General features: G+C 53.3%; 1 protein-coding gene across 1 annotated transcript; it reads right to left on the reverse strand.

Moving 5' to 3' along the window:
- Positions 1-57: 57 nt before the first annotated feature.
- Positions 58-15,976, reverse strand: PLEKHG6 (pleckstrin homology and RhoGEF domain containing G6). The gene is given in 18 exon segments (XM_025461925.3): positions 58-292; positions 501-1,193; positions 1,883-2,049; positions 8,197-8,312; positions 8,429-8,561; positions 8,958-9,077; positions 9,385-9,522; positions 9,718-9,867; positions 10,024-10,067; positions 10,070-10,133; positions 11,033-11,182; positions 11,571-11,621; positions 11,904-11,999; positions 12,331-12,495; positions 13,012-13,167; positions 14,468-14,674; positions 15,384-15,550; positions 15,855-15,976. Coding segments are annotated over 16 exon segments (2,370 nt in total). The 5' UTR covers positions 14,585-14,674; positions 15,384-15,550; positions 15,855-15,976; the 3' UTR covers positions 58-282.
- Between the last annotated feature and the right edge of the window lie 745 nt (positions 15,977-16,721).

A 16,721-nucleotide genomic window follows, 5' to 3' on the forward strand; every position in this document is an offset into this window, starting at 1 on the left:
CCCCCCTCCCCACCAGGTTCTCTTTCTTCCCACCCTCGTCCAGCAATGACCAGGCAGTCATTTTTATGCACAACTTTATGGGGAGCTCTGGCCGGTCTGTGGTACAAAAATGTACAGCACTTGACCCCAAAGCTCTCAGAGCAGAAGAGGCGGAGAGCCTGAGCCAGGCTTCTTAGTGGGGAGTGTGGTCCTTGAGGTAGAGTCCAGGGGTGGGGTGGTGACCAGCACTCTTGGGGGCAGAGATTTCCTCTGGGGAGAAATGCCAAAGGTCCTGAGCGTTCCTCACACCTCTCTGAAAAGAAAGGTATTATGTGGGTGTTAGGTCAAGTCAGATGTGGGGTGAAGAGTGAGGCTAAGCGCCCTTCCTTGCCATCCCCCCCGTGCTGGTAGTGCCCTCCTATCCTGACTCAGTCCCCACCAACATCCTACTCTGACACCCCTTCCCACTCCATACCAGCCCTCTTTGCTCCCTCCCAGGCCACCTTCCTTTCAGCACTTACGATGTGGACAGGGGGGTGTCCAGTTGTATGATGTAGGGCCCACGCATCCTCTGCAGTTGGCCTCGGGTCAGCTTCCGAGGCCTGCTGTTCCCAGGCTCCTGGAGGCCCTCAATCCTTTGGCTGGCCAGTTCTTCCCGGATCTCTCTGAGCATATCCTCAGCCCGGAGAGGGCGGGGGGAGGGGGTGCAGTCAGGTCCCACAAAGTGGGACACTTCTTCCTCATCCCCTGAGGACTCCCAGGGGCTTTCCCCAGCAGAGTCAGTGTGGGTTGGGGATGGAGGGTGCTGTCCCCAGAGTTGCGCCCTATGCAAGGTTTCCACTACCACATTCCCGCCCACTGAGGTCCCATCTTCTTCTTCAGACCAGGTTGGTGTATCTCCCCTGGGAAGGCTGCTTCCTCTTCGGATAACTTGCCTTGGCAGTTCAGGGGCGCTTCGGCGTTGGGGAGCTTGGGGGTTGGCAGGCCGAGGGCGCAAAGGAACATCTCGGAGGTCCAGGGTGGAGAAGGTGAGGCGAGGGTCACGCCGAAGGGCCTGTGGGCGTAGACGGCTCACATAGTGGGGCCCCTTGGGGGAGCCTGAGATCAGGGTGCCGTAGCCAGAGTCTGAGGTATCATCTGGGACCGAGGGAGAGTCTTCATCTGTGTCTTCTGTCACCACCAGTTGGGGGATGATGGTTGAAAACTCAGGAGTCCTACAAGTAATAGTAAGAGTAAATGGTCAGAGTCTGGTGCTGAGGGATCAACTTCAAGTCTAGGAAGTCTCATCCCATCCAGAAATGGCCCCTCCTCCAAACTTAACTTTGGCATCACCTTCACACTGCATGATTATTTTCTCATCTTGCTGGCTAGACCGTGAGCCCCTCTAAGGCGTTTTAGCCACAGCACTTGGGCTAGGACCTTGTATCAAGCAGGTGCTCAGGTATTTGCTGAGAGGTTCCTGAGCTCCCTTCAGGTTATCCCCAAGTGATGGATCTTTTTTCTACTTAACCGTGCTGCTGCATATCTGTGTTCCTGTGAACGAACCTCTGACTCCAGGGATTTGGACCTCCTGGGGCCCTGCAGTGAAGTATTCTGCAAATCCATACTGGCTTTCCCTCTCCATTCCTGGCCTGGAGAGCCTGCTCTTCTCAGGGAGCTCACGTCTCTTGTGTCTGTGTCCCTCACCCAGACAACGGCAGACTGGCTAACCCCCTAGGCTGTCCCATAGGCCTTTCGTGTGCCTGGGGCCAACCTGTTCTACTCCAACCCATAACCTAGGTTCCTCAATCTATTCCCAATGCCCCCCAAAGGTGTGATGACACTTCTCTGCCTGTGGGTTCCTCTTCTCTTCCTGCCCTCAGCTCCCCTACTTTGAGAGACTTGTGGTCCCCATGGGTCTTACCTCCCCTCTGCGCTGCTCTGAGAGCCCTCCGGGGAAGGCGGGGAAGGCGAGGAGGGCCTGGTGCCTGAGGACTCCTGGTCCTGGTCCTGGTCCTGGTCCCGATAGAGAGCCAGGAGCTCCCTCTTCTGTTGGACATACTCCTCTGCCTTCAGCTTTTGCAGCGTGGCCTGGGAGGGGGCATACTTTCATTAACAGCTCTCATTTGTTTGAGACTTGCTGTGTACCAGACAGGTGCTATGTGCTTTACATACATCATTTCATTTGATCTTCACAGATATGAATATACCATGAAGCCTATGAGGCAGACAGAATTTGTTACTCCTTCTTTACCACAGAAAAATGGAGACTCGGAATAAGTAACTGCCAAGGTCAATGAAGCCAAAGACAGGGGGAATGGAGCAAAAGACAGTGACCTGGCCCTGGGGGTGGCTGGGGTGAACAGAAGGCCCCTTCTCCTGCTTGTACAGTTCTTCCTGCTTCTCATGCCCCCTCTGCAAGCCCTCCATCCAGTCTGTCCCCTCCTTCAGGAAGCCCTCCCTGATGATGGTGATGGAAGTGTTCTGAATGGTTCTGGGCCTCAAGTTACTCCTCCTGCCACCAGGGAGGGTGGGGCCAGGCTTTCTCCTCTGCTATCCTTCAGAGATGAAAGCAAGACCATTGCAAGAGGAATGGAGAGAGGATACACCATATTTTTATCTTCTTCCCTCAACATTTTCACACAGGTGCCCTCAGAATAAAGTAGTGACATCTGAGAAGTGGCTTACAGGGCACCTCCACATGCATGTGGACATTTGATACACACCATCACCCTGCAGGGTGGACAGCATAGATATTGGCCCATTTTACAGATGAGAAAACAAGACTTAGAGAAACAAAGGCTTTTGCTCAAGGTCCCATGGGAAGAGAAGTGGAACTGGCACTGGGCCTTCTCTTTGAGTCCTGGTTCACCAACTGCACTGTTTTCTGAAGGGCAGCCTTAAAGGGCAAAGTGTTGCTAAAGGATGACATTTGCTTGGGAGGGGGTAGGGAAGGCAGCAGAACCTGCAAAGAGGTTGAAGGCAGAGGCTGAGCAAAATCGAGGTACTGGTGGCAGCTATGGGCAGCTCTGATATCAGTACTCACTGGTATGGCCGTATCACTGTTAAAATATTGGAGTACTTCCACAACTGGTAAGCAAAGGGCTGCTATCTGAGCCTCCTACCTCCCTTCTCTAGGACTACCTGATTCCTCAAGATCCAGCAGCTACAGGGATAATATGTGGCACAGCAGGGGACCTCTAGGACACCTGCCTACCCCTAAGATGCTCCACTCTGATTGGATGATGACCATGCCATACTTGTTGCTATATATTTTGATGATCTCCCCAGCTTGAGGTATACGAACCAGCAAATACTAGACATTTGGACTTTCCCAAAGCCTCTCCAGAAACACAAGAGGTAGCTGGGGCAGGATAGGAGACATGTTGGAGAAATGGATAAACAGGGACAGGAAAATGACATCAAGTTTATATTGCAAGTTTCCTTTCTCTGGGTCTCCAGGCCCTCACTGTTGTGAGTGACAAAGCAGTGCAAAAATTCTTAGCAGTCTCAGAAGACTAGTGATTTGGCAGGAGCAAGGGGTGATAGGGCCTGAGTATAGGAAACCAGCACACTGCGAGGCCAGGTCCTGTGACCTCCTCCCTTGTCTCCAATGTGGGATAGAACAATTAGTAAGGACAGTGGGTGGAGTTGTTCTTGGGGCCAGGGTGGAGCTGGAGCAGCCTGCTTGTCTGGCTCAGATGCCATGCCCTTGGCCCCACATGACCCAAGTTCAACTGAGTGTTTGGGAAGTCCAGGATAGGGATGGTGTGTGGAGGGAAAGAGCTGGAAGGAAGGGGTGGGATAATACAAGTATCTCCATTAAACTTACCCCTGGTCCAACTGAAGGAAAAAGAAGGGAGGAAGGGGACCTCAGGAACCAGGGAATGGGGCTGGGTCCTCCCAGACACCTCAAAGCCTCTCTAGCAACCCTGGGAGGATGTTCTCAGCTTGGGTAAGAAGAGAGACAAGTTGGGAAGGGAAGAGGAAATTGGTGCCTGAGCCAAAATGTGACCCCTCCACAAAGCCAAGAAGAGGAAGGGAGGGTTCCCCCAGAAGGAATCCTCCAGAAGGATTCTTCTTCCTTTGCCCTGGTGGAGAACAGAAGTCTTGACAGGAAATGCCTCTTCTTCCCACTTCTGCCTCTGAGGTTGCTCCTAGATTCATCTGCTCCTCCCAAAGCTCCTAAGAAGACTAATATGGATCTCTCAAGGTGTCTACAGACTCTGAACAGCAGCTATGAGGCCTTTTCCCAGGCAGTACCCAACCCTGCCTAGGTGCCACTGACCACCACTTTCTTTTAATGATGACAATAACAAACATTTATGGAGCGCCTATTAAGTGCTGGGCCTCACGCCAAGCAGCATCAATAATTATCCCATCTCTTCTGCATGGTAGTGCCACTATCACTGCAATTCCCCAGATGGGGACTGGGGTTGGAGAGGTGACATAACTCCTGTAAGAATCACAGATAACACATAAGAGCTGGGCTCTGGATATTCCCTCAGCTGCCTGCTTCAGCCTCTCTCTGGTCATTTTTTTTTTTTTACCTCCATCTCTGACAGCTTTTTCTATTCCCATCACTCGTTCCTTTTTCCTCTTCCCAGTTCCTAAACAGACTAAATTTCCCAGGATTTAGTCTGTTTTCCCTAGAGAAGCTAATTTTTTTTTTTCTGAAAGTTTAAGCTGCCCAGGTTAGACCTGTGGGGAATAAATCTACACCTACATTTCTGTGAGGGGGAGAAAGAAATAGTCCCACTCCTGGGCGGTTGCTCTATCAAGGGGACCAACAGATATTCTACTGCCCTTATCAATTTACAAAGACTGATGACAATAGAGAACAGTTTTCTATAAGAATTTGGTGTGAGACAATAGCAGGATACACTAATTTCAGTTTCTTTGTTCTTTGTTTTGCTAAATGAGGACAGGGAGCTTGTGTACTGCTTGGTTATGTATCAGAAGTGACCTCTTTTCACCTGTTAAGTAGGAGTGAGACTTCTGGAGGTAAATTAGTTTGAATAAAATCCTAAGCTTTGTAGTGGTATCCTGGGAGCTCTAAATGTATTAAAAACTATAAATTTGGAGAGTAAAAAATAAATATGAGGATTTTGCCATAAAAAAAAAGAAAGAAAGAGGAACGAAAGATAGAACCTCAAGATCTTGTGTCTTTCAGCCCTGCAGGATTGCCACTTCCTTGAATAACTAAACAAGCCACAAGGCTCCCCAGGGCAGCAGAGGGGGCCTTACTAGAGCCCCTTTCCTACACTATTTAAACAGAGACTAAACTCTGGATTTCCTTTTCTTAAACAGGCTCTCCACATTATGATATGATATTATAGATAAGATTGCAGGAAGAATGCTTTAGATCATTTAAAGATCAAAACTATTTTCACAAGGTTCAGAAGCATTAGGGCTTCTAATGTGCCAATGACAAATTATTATTATCTATTCATTAAAGCAAGCCCCACGAGAACCACTAATTTGATTTAAATTGTTAAAATAAGGGACACCTGGGTGGATCAGTGACTGAGCATCTGCCTTCAGCTCAGGGCATGATCCCAGAATGCCTGGATCGAGTCCCACATCGGGCTCCCTGCGTGGAGCCTGCTTCTCCCTCTGCCTGTGTCTCTGCCTCTCTCTCTCCACGTCTGTCATGAATAAATAAATAAAATCTTTAAAAAATAAACTGTTAAAATAATAATGAAGTTGCATTCTTTAGAAGTACTCTAAGATTTAGATTAGATTAAGATTAATCTTAATTAAGATTTCTTTCTTTGTTCACAATACCTTCTTTTTTGTAATTGAGGTATAATTGACATTTTATTAGTTTCAGATGTACACATTAATGATCCAATATTTGTATATATTACAAAATAATCACTTCGGTAAGTCCAGGTAACATCTGTCACCCTACATTTTATAATTTTTTTTTTCTCCTGGCTGAGAACTTTTAAGATCTATTCTCTTAGCAACTTTCATAATTCATCTTTTGTCTCCACCTGAACCCCAGGGCTGTTTCTATACTTCCCAAAGCCCCTAAGATACCTCCACTTGGCTATCTCCCACTACATCATTACCCTAGACCCACCCCTCCCAGGAAGCCACAACTAATCCAAAAGGTTTCTCTCTTTGTAATTTCACTTTACTCAGGGGTTCCATTGCCAAAGCAATCTTTCAAATGGGAACTCTGGGAAGGAGATTATCCTCTGTTCTCTCTAACCTGTGACCTGTATCAGGGAGTATTTACCTAGAGTGGCAGTATGCTGCCTGCTTTATCAGAATGACTTCTTTGACTCTTCTCTATGAGGCAAGGACTGTTATCATTTGTGTCCACTGCAGATGAAGAAATGGAAGCTTAGAGAGGCCACATAACTCACCTAAGGTCATCTGGCTAGGAAGAGGTAGACCTGATGTCTGAACCTGGCTTTTCCTGCTTTCAATATAGGCTTTTAATCACAGCTTCCCAAGGGCTCACCTGTCTCTTCCTCTTTAATTCTTTTCTCTACACCCACCCCCTACATGTTCCCCCCTTTTTGCAACATGTACCTAAGAAGACGGCACTAAACCTCAATATTTCACACCCAAACTGGTATAGTAAATCTCCTGCCACCAATCTCTCCCTCCCCCAGCCCACCTATCACCCTGCCAGCTCTCAATTCAAGAACACACTGATTTAATCATGGTATTCCCTTGCTCAAGAATCAATGGTGGCTCTTTCTTGTCAATCCGTTCAATTCAGCCTTCCTGTCCACACTCTTCTGTAGCTCCTGGGGGTCCTGTAGAACCTGCCCTCTCATTTGCTCACACAAACCCTTTGCTTCAGACTTAGACAGATGTGGTCATTGTCCCCAAAATAATCCAACCCAATTGCTCCCTTGATTTTTCTGCTCAGAGTCTTCCCTGTCCTTGAAAGGCCAATCCAAATCTTTAATCTTTGACCATTCTGCTCCATGATGGGTTGAACAGAAGCCTCAGAAAGATATGTCTAGGTACTTACCTCCAGAACCTGTGAATGTGACCTTATTTGGGTCTTTGCAGATGTGCAAACTTTGTCAGTTAAGGATCTCAAGATGAGATCATCCTGGATTTAGGGTGGACTCTATATCTAATGACTGGTGTCTGCACAAGAGACTGAGTGGGAGATTTGGACACAGAGACATATGAGAGGAAGGCCACATGAAGACAGAGGCAGAGACTGCAGTGACACAATCACAAGGTAAGGAAGCCACCAGAAGCTGGAAGAGGCAAAGATGGATTCTCCTCTAGAGTCTTGGAGAGGAAATGTGGGCTTGCTAACACTCTGATTTCCAACTTCTGGCTTCCAGAACTGTGAGAGAATAAGTTTCTGTTGCTTTAAGCCATTAAGTTTGTGGTAACTAGTACAGCTCCATTTGGATCTTTTGAATTCCTCTAGCCTTTATCATATAAATCTGCCCCATTAAATACCTTCACTTGCTCCTTGTCATCTATAGGACAAAGTTCAAGTTCCTTAGCAAAGCATCCAGTAGCAGGCATGATCTGAGAGTACCTACCTCCCAGCCTCTCTGCCACTATGCCTGCCTTTGGACTTTATATCCTGGTAATATGAACTACTAAGCCAACAGTTCTCTCAATACACACGATGTTTCATGTTTCTTGCATTTGAACGTTCTGCTTCTCCATTTGGAATACCCTTCTTTCCCATCCTTGTTCCCCTAATGAACTCCTATATTGTTCCCACAAATGATGCTCAGACGATAGCCTCTCTGTGAAGGTGTCTCAGCATACTTCCCTCAGCACTGTCCCTTTCCCAACCAACCCACTAGACAGAATGAATTACTCTCTTCTTGGTCATCGTTCCATTCTGTGTACATGTTTCTAATATTTGTATCCTAATTTGTCTAGCTTGGCTGCAGTGCATGTTCCCTGAGGGGGAAGAATGGTGCTTTATTATTTCCTGATTCCCTAGCACTCCATGAATGTTGAATGGAAGATGACATTCAGAAGATCATTGTTTCAGGGCATTAAAACCTTTAGGGGATGCCATCTTGGGCTCTCCCAGTGACTGGCACGGTAGCTGGCCAAAGGCTTTCCTTCATCCCCTTGTGGATGGTTAAGGCTGTGTCTCCCTCCTGAGAGGCTGGGCCAGGCTGAACCTGCATCCACCCCAGCCTCTTTCTCTTCCTCTTTCCCTCTAGTGCTCCCATTTCTGACCTCTGAGGACCCCTCCACCCCTTCCCACCTCTGGTTTTCACATACCTGGGCCTGCTGGGTCTTCTTTAGCCATTGGGCACAGTCTGTAGCACTGGGGCAGTGCACAATGAAGGCACTGGAGACACACTGGAAGTCAGTGAGATGGATCACCAGGAAGCTGTCTGGGTGGAGGAGAAGGTCTGCTCAAGGGCTAGACCTTATTTGATGCCCATCCTGACTGCTCCTTCCCCTTGCCAAGGGGAAAGGAGAAGGAAAGTTCCCCATAGGAGAGACATACTAGGGTCTCGTAGTGGTTGGCACACAAGCTTCTCCAGCATGAGTGGGGGGCGAATAACCTTGGCTCTGTCTGCCTTGCGCTGGGGTTTGGTCACCAGGAGCACATCAGAGAAGAGGAAGAGGTACACATCCAGCTGGGAAGCATGTGCAGGAGAGAGAAAGGGTCAGCTGGAGCAGGGGAAGGGTGGGACACAGATCAGGCTCCTGTGTGGTGTGCATGCATGGGTCTGCACGTGCACAAGGGACAAGTTCAGAACCGTGGAATGCTAATAGCTGGAAGGGGTGGCACTTTGGTCCCACCTCTCCCTTTGTAGGCAGGGAACATGGCTGATTCAGGGACATACAAACAACCAGAGCTCAGCCATGCCATGTTGTCTTCCCAACACACATAGACACAGACACACACACAGACATACAAACACAGCTCTTTGCCCACTCCCAGCATTTCTAACTCTTCTTCTGTCTCCCAGCATCCCTCCCTTCTCTTCAATCTACCTCTCATCTTCTCCAACCTTCCTCACACCCCTTACCTTCCCTTCTCGCCCCTCCTTCACTCGCACGGGTCCCTCCAGCAGCAGCTGCCTGATGTGCTCAGAAGCAACTCCTAGCATGGGGGACATCAGGTCCAGGGTGCAGAATGGACGCAGGTTCTGAGGGACATGGGGTAGGGTGGATCGTGGGGCTGGGTAGGGTTGCCTCCCTCTCCCAGCCACAGTGGTTCTATGTTCTGTCACCAGAAACTCCTCCTCTCATCCTAGCCCTCTTGGAGGGAGAGGAAACATCCAGTACTTCCTTCTCACTCTTTGGAACTTCACCTCTTAGGCTCTCCTCATGGGGAAAGAATGCTGGGCAAGGCCCTTCTGTGGCACCTCTGTCCCGAACCCTCCAGGCCTCTGCTAATCTGTTTCCCTGCGGGTCTTGCTTTTTCTGAGCCTCCTTCCCTCTGCCCTCCCTCACCTTCTCCACCTCCTCACTGGACGGCTCCAGCACTTCATAGGGTCCGATGCGCTGGGCTGCGGCCACCAGGCTCTCCTGCTCTTCGCCCTGGCGAACCTGTTGATTGATGTGTCGCAGGAATGACTCCACAGCAGCAATCTATGTGACAGGCGGGGTACGAAAGGAGGAAGAGCTCAGCTCCTTACCCTGTACATGTAACCCAATCAATGACAACACAGGCGGCTAGCCAGTGCCACGTGCATATGAAGAAAGAGACCTTTAAGACTTCCTGGAAATCAGTTCCCACACATCAGTCCCCAGCTCCCAAGGGCATGGCCCTGCCAGGCCACCTACCATGGTGTTCAGGGCCTCTCGGGCATGTGCCTCAGGACTCCTCTTAAGCACAGCCTGGAGCAGCAGGGGGTACTTGGTGATGCGCTGGTGGGGCTTGATGAGCAGGTCACCCAGCATCTGCCTTCCGGAGCGCTTGTGCTTCTCACACCACTGCCAGCAGGGGAGGGCAGGGGGGTAAGGGGTCTGCAAGTCCCCCTGCTCCCCCATTCTAGTGATGGACTCAGCCTTGGACCCAGCTGGAGATCAGGGATGACCTGGTTGTCTAGGATCCACCCCAGCCCCTTTCCCAGGCTCCCTCTTTCCCACCTGCACAAAGGCATGGAAGAGAGGATTATTGTCTTGCTGCTCCGGGCGTATGCCATGGTCCGCTTCACTTGTAGGCAGTATTGGACATAGGGCTGGAACCGCTGGCTGAACTGAGGGACAGATATGGCAGGCAGGGGAAGAAGATCATGAAATCCAGCCTCCAGTTACAGAACAGAGGGAGCAGGGCGGAGAGAGCCTCTCACTGACACTTAGTTCAGCTCGCACCAATCCCTACCCCCCATGACGCTATCCCCTGGGACTGCCAGTTCCTCTCTCTGGATTCCAGGGAGAAACTGAGGTCCCAGGGTGGCAGGCCCTGCCACCCTCTGAGCCCCCATGCATAACCCCTGCTGTGCCCTGCCGCTCTGGACGTACTCTCTCATCATCAATAATTCAGCTGGAATGTTTTCAGAGCTGGACACTGCAGGTCCCATTTCACACAGGTGGTGGGTAGTGACCTGAGGTTTGCCCAGAAGCCCTGATCCTGTGGAAAAGGACTGCCTGTGGCTCCAGGAGACTATCCCTTCCACCTCTGTACCCCATTCCAGCTCTGCAAGGCCCATAGTTTCCCAGCTGGGTAAAATTGTGGAAGAAAGTCTGATTCTAGGCCTCTTACCACATTTCTCCATGCTCTGGGTGCCCTATAACCTTTTGCATCCCCCTCCCCTAGTCACCCAGGGGATGCCTTGCTTAGGCTCCAGTCTTCTCCCAGCTGTTTGGCAATGGACCTCTGGCTAAGAAGTAAGATTTTGTAGTTAAGAGATTAGGTATAACCCTTCCCTGAGATAGCTGCATTTCATTTCAAAAGAGTCACTAAAAGACCAAAGAACCTTTGGGACAGAGGTCATATCTATGGAAAGAAGGGCAGGAGGTGAGACAATATTCTGGGATGGGGGCTATGCCCTCAGACTCCCTCAAGTCAAATGGAATAGGCATGCCCTGCAGACAGGACTTCTCTGGGATCTCCCAGGCCTGCCCCAGCCAGATATGGCCCTTTGTCAGGTCTCACCGTCAAGAAGCCATTTTGCAGGCTGACAGGGTCCAGAGGCCGGCCTGAGGTTCGAGTTTCCTCCAGGGTGGGCCCCAGCACCTCCTCCCAAAAGCTCTTGTGGACTCGAATCAGGCTGGGGATATTTCCAAACAAGGTCTCAGCTGACACCTGGAGGAGGGAGCAGAACTTAGCCACAAGCCTTGGGAGGTCACTGTCAGGCAGCCCTGGCTATGGACAGGTGAGGACCCATAAACTTGGCTGGCAGAGGGTGGGGTCAGGGATGAAGCCTGCAAGGGAGCTGAGAGATCTAAGGGGCTGGGGCTTTCCCTTCTACTCCTCTGGCACTTCAGCTGAGCTCTTGCTGAGTCCTGGAAAATAGCAGAGGCCAGCCTGCTTGGGGTCTAGAGCAGGAAGGGGAGTAGGAGGGCACTGGGTGTCCTAGAAAACGGGGCCATGGGAATTTGGACAGAGCAGCCTGTGGGGCTCTCTGGGATCCCACTCCCCTCCATGGCCTCAGAGCTTGGGATGTGCTGGATTCTCCTGAGCACCCACTTACCTCGGTTAGCAGTTCCACTCGCTGCAAGTTCAGCAGGCCGGAGACAAGGAGCTGGAGGCAGGGAAAGATAAGGGTTTCAGTGCTTGACCTCCTCTTGGGACCCTAACCTAGCCCTTCTATGTGTCCCCACCTCTGGCTTGACCACTGCTAACCAGCTTCCCAAAGATCCCCAGCAGGTCTCAAATGGGGGGATCTCTTGGTTGCCTGTCTCCCCCCTTCTCCCCACACTCCTCCGTGGCCCTCCCTTCCTGCCCTGGGGGAGTGGGGGACAAAGCAAAGGAGGTGGGTGGATGGCTGAAGCAGGGGCCTGGTCTGGAGCTGAGGGAAGCTCACATCGGTCATGATCTTGAGCTTCCGCACGTAGGTCAGCTCGGTGGTCAGCAGTTCCCAAATGGCTTCCTGTTGGTGGCAAAGCTCCCGGCTCATCTCCTGGGGTGGGGATAGTGCTGGTTCAGTAGGGGTGTGATAAAAAGAATGGCAGCTACCACCTGTCAAATGCTACTAGAATCTACTTCATAGATGACCTTTTAATCCTCAAGTGTGTAGGTGATGTTATCCCCATTTTACAGATGAAGCAACTGAGGCCCAGAGAGAGGTTTCCTGTCTCCATCCAGGTGTCACTAGTAAGCAGCAGAACCAGGAGCTGAACCTAGAGCAAGATGTCTCCAACCCATTTCTTCAGGCCTTTCCTTCTTCCGGGCCTGAGGTGTATACGTGCATCTACAACACCACAGGGACAGACACTGTGTTCCAGGCCCACCTTGTGCCCAGGAACCAGCTCCTTCCAGGACTTCTCAATGACCAGGCCATTGTCGCTGCCCTCTCCTATCTCCCAGTATCGCCGGTCCTCAGGGGGCAGGCGGGGCATCCCAAACATGCTGAATGTATGCAGCCTCATCTCCAGCTGGTGGGCATTGGTGACTTCCTGGGGGAGCCGAAAAGGGATCAGTCCTGGCCGTTTCCTGGGCATTCAGACCCCTGGCCTGGGGATGGCTGTCCACGCACATGTGTGTCTGGGAATGGGAGGTGGCAAGTAGCACTGTGAGTGGGGACACGGAAGCCTGGGGTATAGGGGAAAGGGTGTTGCTGGAACATGAATAGAGAGGCACCTTGGTCTGGCAGAGGAGTCTGACCTAGGCTCCCTGACCAGAGAGATACTTTCCAGGGCTCTTCTGAGATAGACCCCTTCAGAGGGATCTTCAGGTAGAGACTAGAGAGGGCTAGGGAACCAGTGGTCTCAGGCAACATTTTGACATTTGCCTATAAAATGGACACTTTTATGAGGCAGCATGGCTTAGAGATGCATCCCTGAGAGGATCTCTACACAGAACCTGAATCCAGCTTCTTGGAAGGGCTGGCCATTCTCTCCACCCTGATCATCTGTGGAGGACACTACAGCTCAGGCTGTGAGCATGAGGATGGGAGAAGAGGGACCCCTTACCTTGACTTTGGGGGAGTGTGGTGGGCCAGCCCCAAAATGGCCTCCATGCTTCTTCTCGGGCTCTGGTTCTCGCAACTTCAGGGGAGACACGCTTCGGATGTGGCCAGAACCCTTGGCAAAGGGGACGTAGCCCTGGAGGCGTCGACCACTGGGATCCTGGAGGACGGAGAGAGGGGTAAGCTCTTGGGGCACCTCCCTTCCTCCAGAAGTCTCAGAGAGGTAGTGAGGGCCAGGCTCGACTCCAGATGGTGTCCCCTACCGCTGCAAGTGGGGCTGGCTCACTTCTCACCTCAAACCAGTTTGGGCTGAGCCACTCCTGCCCTGAGTCACAGCAGCTGCTGCCAGGGAGGCCACGCTGAGCTGGGCAGGGGAGCACCATCTTGGCTCCCCCAGTGGGCCCGGAGCTGGAAGTGGGGGCCCCTAGACCAGGGGCATGGGCACTTACACACCTGAGCCCTGCTGTGGATAATCCTCCAGCATCCGCCCCCTCACACATGTGCTCCTCGTACTGTAGGCTTGCACACACAACACACAGTGCACACTGCGTTCTGAGTCCCTCACAGCTTCCCCCCACTGGGAGTGGCTTCCCTCTCATGTGGGGATAAGGGCACACACATGTGTGGCCTCCTCCCCGGGGGGCATGGAGCCCTGTCCTTTCCAGTTGGGAGTGGCTGCGCTTCTGCATGAGAGACAGACCACGGCCACAAGTCTCCTGGGCAGGCCTGGTCACATTCCTTGATCTGCCTGTGGCCTGACTAACACCACATACTTCCTAGTCTCCCTTCCTGTCCTCATCCTGGGAGAGTCCCCAACTGTCCTGCCCATCTCCCAGGGCCAAATCCTCTTCTAGGAAGGTAGGGGATACCCCCAGCTGGAAGCAGAACAGTCCCCAAGGTGGAGAGGAAGCTTGGAGGCAGAGGGAAAGACTATGTGGCCTCCACACTTCTTTCCTTGGTCAGTATTTGAGGTGAGCCAGGAGGGTGGAGCCACAGAGAAGCCAAGGCAGGCCCCTCCACTCCTCCCCACTTGTAGAATAGGGACACCCTAACCTTTGCTCTTCCTTCAGTGTTGACTCAGAGGGAGCAGGTCTCTGGGAGCTCACAGGCTCCTCCCATGTAGAGGCGGGAATCTGGGAGGTGCCCACCCCAGCAGAGTGGTTCGCTTTCCCTCTCAGCAACCCCCCCCCCCCCCATTCTGCCCAGCTCCAGGCCTCAGACCTGTCTAACAGCACCTCCTCTGAGGGAGGGCCTGGCTTCTCCTGGCTCTCTGCCTCACCTGCTCCATCTGCCAGGGATGGGTGTGGAGTCCTGGGAGCCTGGCCCAACACTGCCCTCCTCTCCCTTGAAACCCAGGAAAAAAAGCAGGGGTGAGGGATAAGAACAGAGCAGGGCTTCCAGAGACCCCATATCCTCCCTTCTGCTCCAACCAGGTCACTTTTGGGGCAATCTGGACTCACCAGCCCAGGACCTCCTCGGAAATAGGGACCTGCCAGGAAAACTCTGGTTGGAGGCCTGATGCCGGCCCCCATAGGTCTCAATGCGGGAGGCCACAAGTCCTCGAAAGGGACTCTCATCTGGAGGAGCAAAGGTCTGCATCTCTTCTCTCCCAGGTCACCTCTGAAGGGTCATAGCTTCAATGTCCAGGAGAGAAGGATCCCCTGAGGCTGCAAAGAGAAAATAAAGGAATGGAAGGGCCAGCCTTGATCAGGGGGAGGGAGGAGGGAAGGATGATGGGGTGGGGGATGGGGAGGAAGAGCCAAGGCCTTGTCACTTATCTGGGAGCAGAGCTGCCTATCTGTGACTTAATGGGGGTAGGGTATGACCCCGCACGCTGGGTAGAAAGCCCCTGGGAGCTATGCCTTCTTCCTCCCATGTATGCACATTTGGGGTACAAGCTCCCTCATGAGCCTCAAAGGATGCTGCAGTCCTAAGAGTAGCTGGGAGCAAAGGTCACAGGCAGGTCCCCAGGGCTTCCTGGATGTCCCCTCTTCCCACAGGGGTATTCCCTTGGTACCTAGCCACACCCTCCCTGAAGCCTAGAGTAAAGCTGCAGGGAGGCCATGGGGTGGGGAGCATCTGGAGACAGCACCACCTGCCCACTATTTTTATACAGCTCCGAAGCTAAGAATGTTTTTTATGTGTTTAAATAATTGGAAAACATCAAAAGAAGAATATCCCATAACGCATGGAAAGTATATAAAATTCAAATTTTGGGGACGATAAATAGAGTTTTCCTGGAACACAGCCACATTTACTCCTTTCCAACTGTCTACCACTGTTCTCTTCCTAGTGGTGATAGAGATTGTTCCTGTAGACTTCAAGTCTAAAATATCCACTATCTGGCCCTTTACCGAAAGTTTGCCCACCCCTTACCTGGACCCTCCTGGCCACAGACAGGGAGGAGAGGGAGGACAGCTATGAGGCCGCGGGGCTTAGCGACGAGCCAAGTGACAGCAGGCTATGTTTGGTCTTCCCCAGGCTTTGGGAACACTCCACGGAGCTGGGAGCCAGGTGGGGGGCTCCATCCCTTCGCCCTAAACCTGGGTAGAGGACCCGCCCTTTGAGTGGGCAGGGCTTGGAGAGCAGAGGCCTCCTGAGCAGGTGCTTGTCCCCCTTTGGAGGGGCCTGAGGACCCTGCTCAGCCCTTTCCTTACGTTTCTCTGATTTAGGAACCAAAGAGGAAAACGTTCATGGTCTCCCTGACCCCCTCCCGATAATTCTCCCTCCGAGGGCTGGCTGCCTCCCTCTGCGTCTCCCTCCCCTGGGACCGCGGCTTCCCTTCGCTCTCGCCCCCGCCCCGCCCGCCCGCCCCGCCCCGCCAGCCCGGCCCCCGCAGCCGCTCACCTGGGCCCGCAGGTGTCCCGGCGCCCGCCGCCCGCGCTGCCGCCCCCCGCCCGCGGGGCTCCCGGTCGCCGCCGGCTCCCCCGCGATGCCCGCCCCGCGGCGCGGCCTGGGTCTGGGACCGAGAGGCCCGCGGGACCCGGGCAGCGAAGGGCCGGGCCGGGAGGGCAGGTGGCGGGAGAGGGGCGGGGACAGCCGGCGGCCCCGCCCCCTCGCCGCGGGCCGGGGACCCCGCCGCTCCCCGCCGGCGCCGCTGCGGCCCTGGGGGACCCGGGCCCGGTGCCCGGGGCGCAGCCGCCGCCTCCCCGCCGCCCGACCGGGAGAGCTCGCTGCGCAGGGCCCCGTTCCCCTCCCGCCTTCGCCGCCGAACTCGCCCGCCGCCTGGCCTGTGCGCAAGGCCCGAACCGCGCGCCCCTCGCGTCCTCCCCTGGGGCCAGACCCTTGCCGGCGCCCGAGTACTGAGGCACAAGTGGGAGGCTGGGCGTCGCGGGAGGAGGTGAGGCTGACGAGCCGGGGACCTGTGGTGTCCGCCTTGTCTGCAGGTGCGGTGGGTGGCCAGCTCCCCGCTCCTCCCCTGCCAGCAGAGGAGGGCACGGGCCACGGGACCCTGGGGGCCCTCAACGCCGAATCTCTGGCCGAGTCCAAAGTGTGACCCTTATCTCTCACATGCCCGCCCTGGCCACCGGGTGGAAGGCTATCTCTGGACTTTGCCTTTGCTCCAGGGATGGCGCCGGGTGCCAGGCTGAGGCCTGACCCAACACTTCGCCCGCTCCTGAAGACTAGGGGTGAGAGGGACGAGGGTATCAGATGGGGGCGTCCTCACACTTCCCTGCAAGACAGGCACGGTTTAGGCTTCTCCAAAGTGCCATC

Source organism: Canis lupus, chromosome 27 (assembly GCF_003254725.2).
Source record: "Canis lupus dingo isolate Sandy chromosome 27, ASM325472v2, whole genome shotgun sequence".
NCBI classification, from domain to species: Eukaryota; Metazoa; Chordata; class Mammalia; order Carnivora; family Canidae; genus Canis; species Canis lupus.